Source organism: Mytilus galloprovincialis, chromosome 4 (assembly GCF_965363235.1).
Source record: "Mytilus galloprovincialis chromosome 4, xbMytGall1.hap1.1, whole genome shotgun sequence".
NCBI classification, from domain to species: domain Eukaryota; kingdom Metazoa; phylum Mollusca; class Bivalvia; order Mytilida; family Mytilidae; genus Mytilus; species Mytilus galloprovincialis.
The window spans coordinates 100351391-100364821 of NC_134841.1; the positions used below are offsets into that span (position 1 = coordinate 100351391).

A 13431-nucleotide genomic window follows, 5' to 3' on the forward strand; every position below is an offset into this window, starting at 1 on the left:
AGGTTCAATCCACCATTTTCTACATTTGAAAATGCCTGTACCAAGTCAGGAATATGACAGTTCTTGTCCATTCGTTTTTGATGCGTTTTGTTATTTGATTTTGCCATGTGATTATGGACTTTCCGAATTGATTTTCCTCTGAGTTCAGTATTTTTGTGATTTTACTTTTTAGTTATTGGCATTTGCATTGTGTTACTATCATGAGTTTATCCGGGAAAAACAAAGCATTTAGAATAACCAGGGTAACGTAAGGAGTATTTTAACTCCTCTTCACATTTTAAGTTTAATTGATATTTTTAAAGCTTTGATTCTCATTTGTCATGCATTGATATATTTCTGGAATATTCATCATTTGAACTATCAAGTAAACTTTTGCATTCATACAATCAATTGTCCAAATTCTCTAATACATCTGTTGTCTGTTAATAGTAACCAATCATTACACGGGAAATAAAGAGAATTTGTGTTAAACAAGAACAGCTATACTACTTTTCTTTAGATTTGATTTGTAATTCTATGATAGCATAACACCAGTATGTTTGTGACCAAGTGGTCAAGGGGTCCTTATTTATTCAATTAGCCCCATATTTAACTAAATTACAATTAGTTTTAGTGATTTCTTTACATTGATAAGACATTTGTTTAGACGAAGAATGTGATTATGATGTATTTTAGAAAGATTAGAGGTTTTATTCATTTTCTATACAAATGCCATGATTTGTTTTAATTATCTGAACCTGCAAAGCAAAAGAAGAGTAATTAAGGTGGCTCACCCCAATAGTGACCCCCGGTAGATTTTTTTTATTTTCACATATTCTGTAGATTTTTTTATGCTGAATCCAAAAATGCAAAGAAAAAAGGGGGTCACCAGGCTCGTTTTCCCCTCAAATTGAAGCGAAATGTGCGATTTTGACCCTATTTCCAAACATGTCCACCCTATCAACAACAACGGTTACATCAAATTCAAAGACTTTTAAAACCAAGTCCGTATGATTTTTATGTGAAAAAACATTAGAATTTGAAATGTAAACCTTTCCCTTTGTTGTTTTTGACTTAAAAATCCTTTTATTTTCAGATTTATGTCTAATTTATGCATTTTTTAATTTTAGTTTAAGGCAAAAAATATTGATTTAATCGATTTTTCGTAAAATTTTCCCGGTAGATTTTTTTTAAAAACAGATATGTCAAAGCTATGAACTTTTTGAGCATTTTAAGGTAAAAAAAAATTGGGGTCACCAGGCTTTTAAAAAAGTTGCGAGCTTTTGTTTAACCCCTCTACCCCATAAGGTCTGATTTCAATGCACTCCATTAATTACTTAATTATGAATTCTTTATTGATGACTTTAATAAAATATTGTTTGTAATTATATCAATAAACGATGGCTCAATATAAATGTGGTTATCGTATGACTGTTTGTTATCAAAAAGCGAAATTTTGATTATTTTGGTGAAATACGGTAATTTTGTCTGGCGCGAGTTGCTTCCCTGTAATTTAGCGCCATTATCGGACCAGAGGGATTTCAAGGTCGCCATTGCCGATCAGCATACTAAATTGATGAATACGACCATGTAAATGCATAACAGACACTGTGGCGTATATACAACGATGAAGGTAGAGTTATCACATAAGAAAACATAGATTTCGATATATTAGACAGCCAAATGTTATCAGTATCACGAAAAATACAAACTTGGGGGTTGTCTCAAAATACTCGCTACTGTTGAAAATCACTGCGTCTGAAACCTTGCACGGGCTCAATTTCTGTTCCATGTTTAATCGTTATAGCTTGTATCTTATTTTTGTGTTTATTTTAGTATTTTTACCCTTTACTAACAAGTTGTAAACATGTCTGGCCAGTTTTGAAAAGTCCGTGTGCAAACGACCGAAGGAGGGGATGACATCTACTATGAAGTATAATTTTTACGCTACCGTTAGTGTCAATGAATTAAGTCTTTTCTAATAATCATTTGTTATATCTAATTTCGTAGCCAAGTTAGGGTCAACTGTATGTGGGGTATCCCATTACTTCCCTCGGACAGTTTCTACTCCCTACGACCCTAGCCCCAACTATATTTCCCTTCCTTTTTACCCTAAAATTTTCTCCTCTTACTTCAATACTTCCATCTCCTTGCTCCAAGACAAAATTAAAATGACAAAATGTATTTCCAAAATAACCCTTTTCTCTGATCCCTCATTCCCCTGTCTCCTTACCCTTGTCCACCCCCTTAATATTAATGGCCTCCCCCTTAATATTAATGTCCTCAAGGGGTTTGATTGACTTGTTTGTTTACTTGAGAATACGACATAATTGGCCTAATTTGTAAATGATAACCCCTACAGTAGGAGGCAATACATCTGATTGAAGGATTCTTCTTGATCAATCACAATTAGTTTACCATTACCCACCCCCCCTCAAATTCTGTTTGGTATACAAAAATTTCATAAGGTCTAGTAATAGTAGTATCAGGGTTAAACATGTGTACAGAGTGTGGCCATAAATATTTGTCACTTTAGATCTTTATTGTATATTGTATCAAGGAGGTTATATTAATATAACCTCCTTGATTGTATATAAAACTACTTTAAAAAAAAAATATTTTGGGGTAATTTTGGATTGATGTTTAAAAGCAACCTGGTACCAATAGAAGCAGTGTTGTCACAGGTTTATTTTTTGGTTCTATTTTTTTTGTGTGTCTCATTTTCATTATTTCTGTATAGAAGTTCGCTATATATTCAACCAAATTAACTTATAAAAAAATGTTTTATGTGTTCTCAAGGGAAAACAAAAACACCTGAAAACGAACCTAATATTATCAAATAAACACATATTAATTAAGACCATTCTACTTCTTTTAAGGCTCAAAGATAAAAATCCAACCATACATTTGTAAATGCCCTCAAAATAATTATTTGAAGAAATGTGTGTTTATATGTAGCAAAAAAATATGTTTATATGTTTAAATGTGTGTTTACATGTAGCAAAAAAATGCAGGTGACACATACTTTTGGCCAGGTACTGTATTTTGAGTTGAAAAAATCATTATTGTTTTGTGAATAGTATTTTTTAATAAATACAAAATTTGTGTATCCTATATTCCAAACAGGGTACAAAAAGCCGCAGCATAATTTTTTCATGAGGACTGAGCTGTAATGCATTTTCAAAATTGAAGGCAGCCGAACAGCAAGAAGTTTTTATTCAACCTATAGAAACATAATCACTATTTACACTTGTTGTGCATGTAATTATATTTTGTTTGCTCATTATTGATCACCACAAATTTTTAATTATTTTTACACCATAGCGGCAGGGGCATTAAGTTTTATCCTTGCATTGTCAGTCTTATCAAACTTACATGTATCAAACGTCCCAAATTTGGTTTCTGTTCTCTAACTTCAGTTTTCCTCTACCAATGTCATTAAACTAATACACAATTAATGCATATATATGCTTGTTACCAACAAACACACATGAAGTTTGAATTTTTGGTGGGGTAGCTTTTACTTTTTAGAGTTATGCCCCTTTACAAATTGAAAAATTGCTAAATTTTTGTTCCTTTCTTTAACACAAGTTTGCTCAATCTTAATGTTCTGAAACTTATATGCAATGCTTACTACAACAAAAGTTAGATCAAGTACAAATTTGAGTGGTGTCACTCTTTTCATTCTTTATATGCAAGCGGCTGCTCATCTGTTTTCCCCATTATGAATTAGTCTACATCTATATACTTTTGAATGTCAATAATTGTTGATTTTCTGACAGAATTACTCTGATATTTAATTTCAGGTTGCAAGTTCATTTGTACATGTACATGCAAATGGAAGGAGTGATCTTGGAATGTTCAACTTTACTTGGAAACTATTGGCAAAGTACTGACAGAATTTTATGAGAAGCCAGTATCATGTAGTCTTGCAAACCTGAAACTATGTGCTGAAACTTAAGAACAACATTCTACAATGTACATGTATATGCAATATGTGTTACCACAGTCCACTTGAGGAGCTTAGATCAACTATAAATTGGAACTACATGTATATGCTTTAGTGCTGTCAAAATCCTTTAAAAAAAATCCAATCAAAAGGACCTACTTCACCTAACTGTCCCAATGAGGAATACAGATCATATATATATTGAGTCTTATAAAAAAAAAAAACAGTGAAGGAGAATAAAAATAATGAGAATATAGAGCTGATCAGCTAATGATTGTACATGTACAAGACGTATAAATGGCAACAATACTTACATGTAAACTAGTACATTGAAATTAACAATATTAATAAATGTTTTATAAATTTGATCTCATAGACATTTGAGGAATAAAATCAATAACTTTTCCAAAAAATTGATTTAGTTGAGCCTTTTTTTTACGCCTGTTTTCAGTACGTATTATGGTATACCATTGACTGTCCGTCGTCAACATGTTGGACATATACTCAAAAATTATAAATACTAAAAGGAACATGTGGTATCTAAATTATTTGTGTGCAATGATTTACAATTCTGTCAATTGTCATTGACCACATAATCATTTGTATGGTTCATTGGTCAACAGTAAGTCCTCTTTTAATATGCTATATTGTGTAATCAATAGGTCATCTTGATGTATATTTGGTGTATGAAATGATTATTAAATGTATTATAACAAATTAAAACATCAAATAAGAGGATGTGATATGATTGTAAATGAGACACAAGAGACCAAATAACACAGAAATAACTATACATGTAGGTCACCATTAGGACTTCAACAATGAGTAAAACCTATTCTGCATAGTTGGTTTTAAAGGCCTTGAAATGATAAATGAACAATTTAAAACAATTCAAATGAGAAAACTATTGGGTGATTTTATGTCCAAACAATGAACGAAAAATAAATATGTCTGTCTTGCAGGGTTTATCTGAACTTAACTTCATTTCATGGCTTTGTCTGTTTCTTGAATTCTAAATATGTTTCAAAATATTTGGTTGATGGGATGATTGTTAAAGAGTCTGACATATGGTGCGGGCTCATTGGTTGATTATATTGCAAATAACTGAAGCCAACCCCGCTTTGGCAGTCATTCCCCACATTGTCACTGGAGAAATAAAATAACTAAGAAAAAAAAAATTGAATCATAATTTCCTGTAGATATGCACATCTACATAGTATGTCCTTATTATCTAAAAAGTTTTCATGAAATTCTGTTGGGCGGTTTCAGAGGAGTTGTGATGACAAGAAACAAGACTGACTGACGGACGGACGGACGGACGGGTCAAAAACATTATACCCTGTGCAACTTCGTTGTTTCATCATTGTTTATGAGGCAACTCTTCACCAAAGACGAATTTACATAGAAGATAACAATTGTGTCCCCGTACAATTACCAAAAACACATACCTGTATACCACATAGTCAAACAAATAAAAGTCAAAAAAATTACTTTTTTTATATATATTGCAAATAATGAAAATTTAAATTGTGCATACTGAATGGTCACTGGCAAATATTTCAAGCATAATACGGATGAGAACTCAACATAAAGACAAGTATCAATTATGAAAGTTATGCAAAGTAAGAGGAGCTATTTATATGGACTGCCATAAGAAAATATCATTAATTATCATGATTATGCTTGGTGCATGTATGATCATGTATAGGCAAAATTCCCCCTTTTGACCCTACGAGGCTTCGTATGTATACATCCACCTGTATGAACATTCTGTCTAAGCGAGGGATTATCTGTCAGATTAGTCATACTTCTATGTAAACCATACAATATGAAAAAAAGCAGATGTGGTATGATTGCCAATGAAACAACTATCCACCAAAGTTCAAATTTGAAATTCAATATTATAAATAAAAAAACATCATCTCCTTTTATCATCACCCATAGATCGATGATTAGTTATACATTTCTTTGCCACGGTAAGATCAAATCAGTGTTCACAAACAAAATTGTCATTCACATTTTTTGCCGCAATGTCATCACTCCACTATATTTTTTTTAATCAAGAACTTTCCTTATTAGCTTACCTTTTAAAAAAGCATGTCAAAAAAAATAAGATAGAAGCCAAAGTTTGCCAACATCACCGGCTAATATAGCGTTCCTGTGTACTGGGCGGAGTTTCAAAATTACCATCCAAACTTTTCCTGAACCTAGTAGTAGTATAGATTTTTTTATATATAAAGTCTTTAGTAGTGTTTGTGACTGCCCAACACGCTGCGGGTGTTCCTAGCAAAATCTCGACATGGTGAAACCAAAAATTGTGCGGTCCTCCGCAAAGCATGCAGTATTGAGGAATTATATCATAGGTCGGAATACTAGGCCAGTCCCGATTACTTTTGACAGGGGGGGTCCGGGGGTTGGAACCCCCCTTTTTTGGACGATCAATGCTTTTGAATGGGAAAATATAGTTAGAATACCCCCCTTTTTGTCCTGGATTGGCCCCGATTGATCAATTTTCATCTTCACGAAAAGGCGGAAAACAGCAAATTATTGAAGTGTCGTTTTATTTCTGCAGGAAAACAAATAATCATTTTAGTGAAATAAGTTGCTGGATCCATTAGTCTATTATAATAAAAGAGGGACGAAAGATACCAACGGGAAAGTCAAACTCATAAATCTAAAACAAATAATAACACTTGCTTTGATTCAATTATTAAAGTTTTAAAGCGGATGTTTCTTTTTTTTAAATTTGAACTCGGTTGACATATTGATAGATACAACAGAAAATTGCAAATCAACAAAATAACAATTAGTAAAATAAGTAATAGAAAAAATCATAAAAGTAGAAAACATTGGGCCCGAGGTCTTAGATTATAGGACTTAGTCTAATGTTCAGGAACTCACGGAATTGTGATACGAGAAAAATTATCAGAAGATTTTCGTGCTAATTTTTTGATAAGGTAAACAAATCTTTAAATGAAAATGTTAGGTGTGCCTGTCAAGTATTAAGTCTGTTAGAAAATTGGCATGTTCAAAATTGTTTAGGGGAAAATAAAAAAATATTTAACTATAATTATCAAATTTTTTTGCAGTGTAAAAATATATCGCATAATCGGGAATAAACTCCTAAAAATACTTGGAAATAAAGAGATTTATGACAGAAACAAACTGTTATAAAACGCCAAACGGATAGCTTGAAAATGAACCCGACCCAATGCCTTTACAGCATACTATACGGGTTTTACCTGTCAGTTTTGAAAGCTGTACGATGCCATGCAGTTGTTTACATCGCTATCATTTGTTTACAGTTAATCATTGCGTCATTGGCAAAACATTTTCAAAAATAAATCTCCAAGACATCATTTAATTCAACCGGTATTTAAGTGAATTCAAAATATGGTACGAACCGGGACCCAAGGGGCGACCGTGTAAGATGAGAATGCGTTTTTGGAGCTAAGCGGCACCGTCGACGTCATATACATGTGACTTTGTCCGTATTTATATATTCTTTTTTTTTCAAATGTTATGCTTAAATCATGTATATTTCTCTCCTTTTAGACTTTTATGCGAAAAATGAAGAAAGCACTCTGAATTTCTGACCGTTCGTATTTACGTGTTGTACACTTGTTTACATCGTCAAGGGTGCTTTCATACACGCCCGCGTTCCAAGGTCGTCAAAGCTATTTTTGAGAAGACCCCTGAAAGCGACCGTTTCCAAGGTACTCGTCGTAAGAAACATGCGTTAAAATATGCGCATTGTTAAAGGGCCGAGCCACCTTAATTAGGTATGGGGACATAATTCAAAAAGTAAAATCACAAAAATACTGAATTTAATGCATACTTTCCCAAACTGAGGGATGAATCCGGAAAAATATGACATAATTTTGCATACAGGTGAACATGAAATTTAAGATTTGTTTTCAAATTTTGCATGCACTGCACGATAAAAGACCTAAACGCACTAGTGGCCTTGGAGAAAATATAAAACGTAAACGGTCATGACAGAGAGTCAAATTCATTTCTGATTACTATATTGAAAGTACTTTTGTTAACTGTGTATTAAGACTTTTGGGCAGTGTTAGAAAGTGTTGAAAATTCGAAAAAGAATATCACTATCCCTATAGGCATGAACATACTAACGTGTCTTCTTAATGCGTGTAGTGCTGTTGAAACGCCAGATTTGACTGTTTGACTGTTTTTAAAACAGGTTGTGAACGAACGCCTGTTTATAAAACAGAATGTAAACGAAATGTACAATAATTCATCAAAAGGATAATTAACTGACCAAAGTTTTATAAATAATTGCTTGAAAAACTTGCCAAGTTCCTGTCTCTTCGGTAAAACAATTGATCTGAACTCATCATGTCGTCAACGTACTTAATGGTATCATATAACTTTATAGTGGGGAGTGGGGTACAAATTAACGTATTTCATACTCAGTTGTGTCACTGATCTAAACTTCTTAATTGCACTAATGTACACCAAAGAGCAACACACAAAGTGTAATAAAAAGTTTCAAGATTGTTTTATAAATCTATCTTTCATTGCTAATGGGCTTGTTCATATGCCTTTTGATGTGTTCTTTGTTACGTATGACGTACTTATACATCCCGTCGTTGTGTTATTGTGACATTGTAAACATTTTTTGCATTCTTGTCTTTTATTCTTGCTTATGTGCTTTGTCTATATATCTTTTTGTATATACTAAATTTAGTCCTGGTATCTATGATGAGTTTATTTGTTTGTCTTTGTTACACATTTGTTTCTTTCTGTAGTGATTAACATTATAGCACAATGTTGACCTTATTTTTAACATTTGTTTGTTTGTTTTGTTCACACATCAGTATCAATATAATAAAATTTTATGCGACTTTATACAAGTAAAAGGTTAAGTAAGCTATACAATCAATTTTAATCTACCATTTCCTATATCAGAAAATTCTCGTACAAAGCCAAAAATATGACAGTTATTATCCATTCGTTTGATGTGTTTGAACTTTTGATTTTGCCATTTGATTACTGACTTTCCGTTTTGAATTTTCCTCGTAGTTCGTTAATTTTGTTATTTTACTTTTTATTCCGTTATGTTATGATATCAAAGAACATTTTCCAAGCGATATTGTAGCTAGCAACATACATTGGAACTGCTTACCTTTCTAGAGCACCCGATTTCAAATACGTTTAGGTTGAATTTCTTCGTATAAACGTTTCTCTGTAATATTTTTTTTGTTCCTTACTTTTATGTTTAGTCATTACTTTTTTATACTGATGTTTTTTAATTGCTCCCTTGTTATGTTCACTCCCTTGCTATGTTCACTCCCTTGTTATGTTCACTCCCTTGCTATGTTCACTCCGTTCACTCCCTTGCTATGTTCACTCCCTTGTTATGTTCACTCCCTTGCTATGTTCACTCCCTTGCTATGTTCACTCCGTTCACTCCCTTGCTATGTTCACTCCCTTGTTATGTTCACTCCCTTGCTATGTTTGTTATGTTCCCTCCCTTGCTATGTTCACTCCCTTGCTATGTTTTTTATGTTCCCTCCCTTGTTATGTTCACTCCCTTGCTATGTTCACTCCCTTGCTATGTTCACTCCCTTGCTATGTTCACTCCCTTGCTATGTTCACTCCCTTGTTATGTTCACTCCCTTGCTATTTTCACACCCTTTCGGCATTTGAATTGAACAATCAATGAACAAATACCAGTATGAATTTTATAATCTCTGTTGTAGATACCAATCTGTACAGCCCCGAGATCAAGCAGAAACTGACGAACGCTACAGGCAACTTGAACATGCTGCAGAATCTCAAGATCCGAATCATTATATGGAAGTCATTGATTCAAACGATGTTGCCCATTGATATTATGTCTTTTGGCATGTTTTGTTTTAATGAGTTAATGTAGAAATTTGGTACATGAAATTGCAATATGCTTAGGCTACATTCCATGCTTATACTTAAAAAAGACTGGAATTGATCTCTGGTATTTGATGCGATTGTTATTTGTCGATTTTTGTTTATATCTGTGTAATGTATAGTATATCAATGTTATTTTCTTTTTGTCGCTTAGCATTTGTCATGCTGTTGTGTTTTTTTTTATGATCTCCAATCTATCAACCATAGACCAGATGACATATTATCTGAAAGTACCTGTATTTATGGGTACCAATTTACAGGGTTTTAGCAAATAACATGTTTGTATGCTCGTAGGTATGTAAATTCGAAGTTTTGATTTTTCCGAAAAAAAGTCGAATGACGAATTTGAAGACTATGGAAACGACTAGTATCATATGTTGCTTTATGATTAGTTGTCGGACATTGCAAAATAGGTGTTTATTCCACTCACTTGTTCATTCTTCATTTCTAACAAAATTCGTAAAATAGTTTTGATAAAATAAACGAATTTGGAAGTAAGACTCGGACTTCTTTTAAACTGATTTAAACTGTGCGTATTGCTGTGTTTTTGTCTTTTTTCTTCATTGGCTAGAGGTATAGGGAGAGGGTTGAGATTTAAAAAAAAATATGTTTAAACCCGCCGCATTTTTGCGTTTGTTTCAAGTCGGGATCATTGGCCTATTGTTAGGCTTGTGTGATTTTTAATTTTAGTTTCGTTTATATATTTCGGAGTTGAGTATGACGTCCATTATCACTGAACTAGTACACATTTTTGTTTATGGGTGACCTTAAAATAACACCTCCGGGTGCGGGATTTTCTCACTGTATTGAAGAACCCTAGGTGGCCCTCGGCTGTTTTCCGCATTTGATCGGGTTATTGTCTCTTTGACCCATTTCCATTTCTATAATTTTATGAGGTATCTATGCTTACACATTGTGACATTAGAAGGAAAAATGCAAATTGAACATTTTAATTGTTGCACACGTGAAATCATAAGTTTTGATACTTTGATCAAATATCAACAGAATTACGATCATGACGATATCAAAGGTATTAATAAGGTATTAAACATATGACTTAATGAAAGCTGTAACATATGTGAAAATGCTACAAATGTAAATTAGTTGTTATAAAATAAAACGCAAGCTAAATTGAAATCCTTTTGTTTTTTTCGAGTTAAAATTATGAAAATTATGAAAATAAACACTTTAGTATCGCATATATTACCTCTGAAGATCAAATGAGTAAACTGCGGTCTGATGTTGCACAATAATGTGTATTAAAGATGTTAGATTATATTACCGTATCCATGTTATCAAATATGCTTGGGGATCACTTGATATCCGGAACTGGAGAACAGTTGTAATATTTTGTTAAACACTTAAAATCGTGGATGGAATCATCCATGAAAACCATAAAAAATTGGTACCCCACGAATAAAACTACTTTCATAGTATGTTTGCAAATGTAGATCCACTTATAGTGCTACCTAGGCTTATTCACCCTTTTCGTAAATCCACACATTATGTTCCTGTTTACTAAATACTTGCTTTCATCCTTAATATCAATTTTTTGTCAGCATTCGTTCGTTGATCATGTATAAAATTAAAAATAATAAACACCAGGTTTGTTGATGTCTTAGATAAAAGAATACCAGGATGCGTGCCCGGAACTATATTCAGGGGAGTATTTCATTTGACCTCATATCACAGTTGATCCACTAATTGTAGTATCAGAATGTAGATAACTTCATTTCACATTCTCATACCGGTGACCTATAGTTGATAATGTCTGTGTCATTTTGGTCTTTTGTGGATAGTTGTCTCATTGGCAATCATACCACATCTTCTTTTTTATATAAGTTTGTACTCAACAATCCAACTAAAAGCCGACAAATGATTATCGCCACTAGATGTATATCTTTTTCACTTTTATTGATAATGCCTGCTGTTCTTTTTACTCTATCGGTTATACCAGGGAGGCTAATATAACCTCCATGGTGTATACCTACCATTTTCGTAAAAGGAGTTATCTTACGACAGTGGCTATCTGCACTAATTGTCGATTTTGTTTTCTTTGGTCATATTTGCGTCCAATTTTTTTTTTTTTGGGAGGGGGGGGTCGTTTTAGACAGTTGGCACCTTTTAATCATTCTGTAAAATTCGACCCTTGTAACAAAAACTTTTGTCTAGATATCAACGATTATGATTCTTGTAAACGACCACTTATAAGATACTGGTGGAGCATGAACTGCCTATCCTTTGGATGAACCTGATATCATATACGGTTTTAACTGAGACATTGTTATTTTCATAAGTTCATAATGACTGCGACTGTTACACTTCCCCTTATATTCTTTGTTAGTCGAAAAGAAATAAGGTACAGCGTATCTATAATACTAAAATTACGAGGTCCAATTTGTTAGCCGTCATCACGTAAAAACGACGAATCAAAGAATTCAACTTTATATATAACTAATATAGTACAAAGGTGTAGATTAACAATTACACCACTCCAGGCCCTTTTGTTTTCCACGTAATTAATATTGCCAATAATTAAGAAGTTCCGGGTCGAGTCCGATACCGATACCAATAGTATATTCACCTGTTACCGATTACCTTATTTGTACGTTCCGCATCTGACAGGCGCACCACCAAACGGTGTATTCAGGATTAATATGCTATATAGTATTACACGGGTCATAATCACAGGGTTGACACTACTTAATTGTCAAATTGTTACCTATTGTAGTATTTTAATCAGTTAGACTTTCTAAGATAACAATACGAATACTAAAAATCTGGACTAAAATAAGGCGTATAGGTACAGTTTTCAATTTGTTAGCGGGCATGACGTAAAACAGCGAATCAAAGAATTCAATATTTATTACTAATATAGGACAATGCTGTTGATTAAAAAATACTCCATTCCAGGACATTTGTTTTCCAAATAATTAATATTATCAAAAATTGATGTTCCAGTTCGACGGGTTCAAACAGAAAGATTTGAAAGCAGAGAAAACTGTGTATCTTATAATCAGCATTACTTTATCAGATGACAATACTAATACTAAGTAAGGCTTGCGCATAGTTATATACTTTAATTCAGTCACGGACCCGCGATATACGGGTGTGTTCTAGTGATGTATAAGTTTTAAATTAAATGCCATATTAAACCTCTTTAGAATTAGTTATTTATAACTAGACAATAGTCAAAGCCGTACCCGAAATGATAACTTACTACAAAATGATTGATACACAATGCTAATAATAAGCTATTTTGGTGAAAGTATGATCAACTATACACATTTGAACCTGTTTACATCATTAAATGGACGTCTAAAACATATGTTCCTTTCGTGCATATTCCTTGACCTTTTTCATTTGATTACTGACTTGGAAGTTAAGTGTACAAATAGAAGTTAAAAGCTTAAAATCATGCCGATAATTATTTTGTCTTTATAACAAGGAGCTCTAAGGTCATATTGCCATATTGGCAGGCACGAGTTAACACTTAACGCAAATAAAGCGATTTAGCATAGACAGACTAACTGAATCGTAGCTATAATTGGCAAAAGAAAACCTTCAGTTTTACCTGTTAAGAGCATTTGAAA

At 33.0% G+C, this 13431-nt stretch overlaps 2 protein-coding genes across 6 annotated transcripts in view; both read left to right on the plus strand.

Annotated features, from left to right (window-relative positions):
• The window catches only part of LOC143073606 (uncharacterized), a 56577-nt gene extending 45589 nt beyond the window's left edge, over positions 1-10988 (plus strand). For 2 of the 5 annotated variants that reach the window (XM_076249269.1, XM_076249271.1), the window contains one exon: positions 9655-10987. In XM_076249269.1, coding sequence (XP_076105384.1) covers positions 9655-9784 — 130 coding nt within the window. In that variant the 3' untranslated portion in view covers positions 9785-10987. Of the gene's footprint in view, positions 1-9654 lie in introns of all 5 variants that reach the window. The other 3 variants (XM_076249272.1, XM_076249273.1, XM_076249270.1) reach the window with 2 other exon arrangements.
• The window catches only part of LOC143073607 (uncharacterized), a 180299-nt gene extending 168378 nt beyond the window's left edge, over positions 1-11921 (plus strand). The window contains exon 11 of the transcript XR_012977553.1: positions 10869-11921. The gene's annotated coding sequence lies outside the window, so the exon portion shown is untranslated. The remainder of the gene's footprint in view (positions 1-10868) is intronic.
• The last annotated feature ends 1510 nt before the right edge of the window (positions 11922-13431 follow it).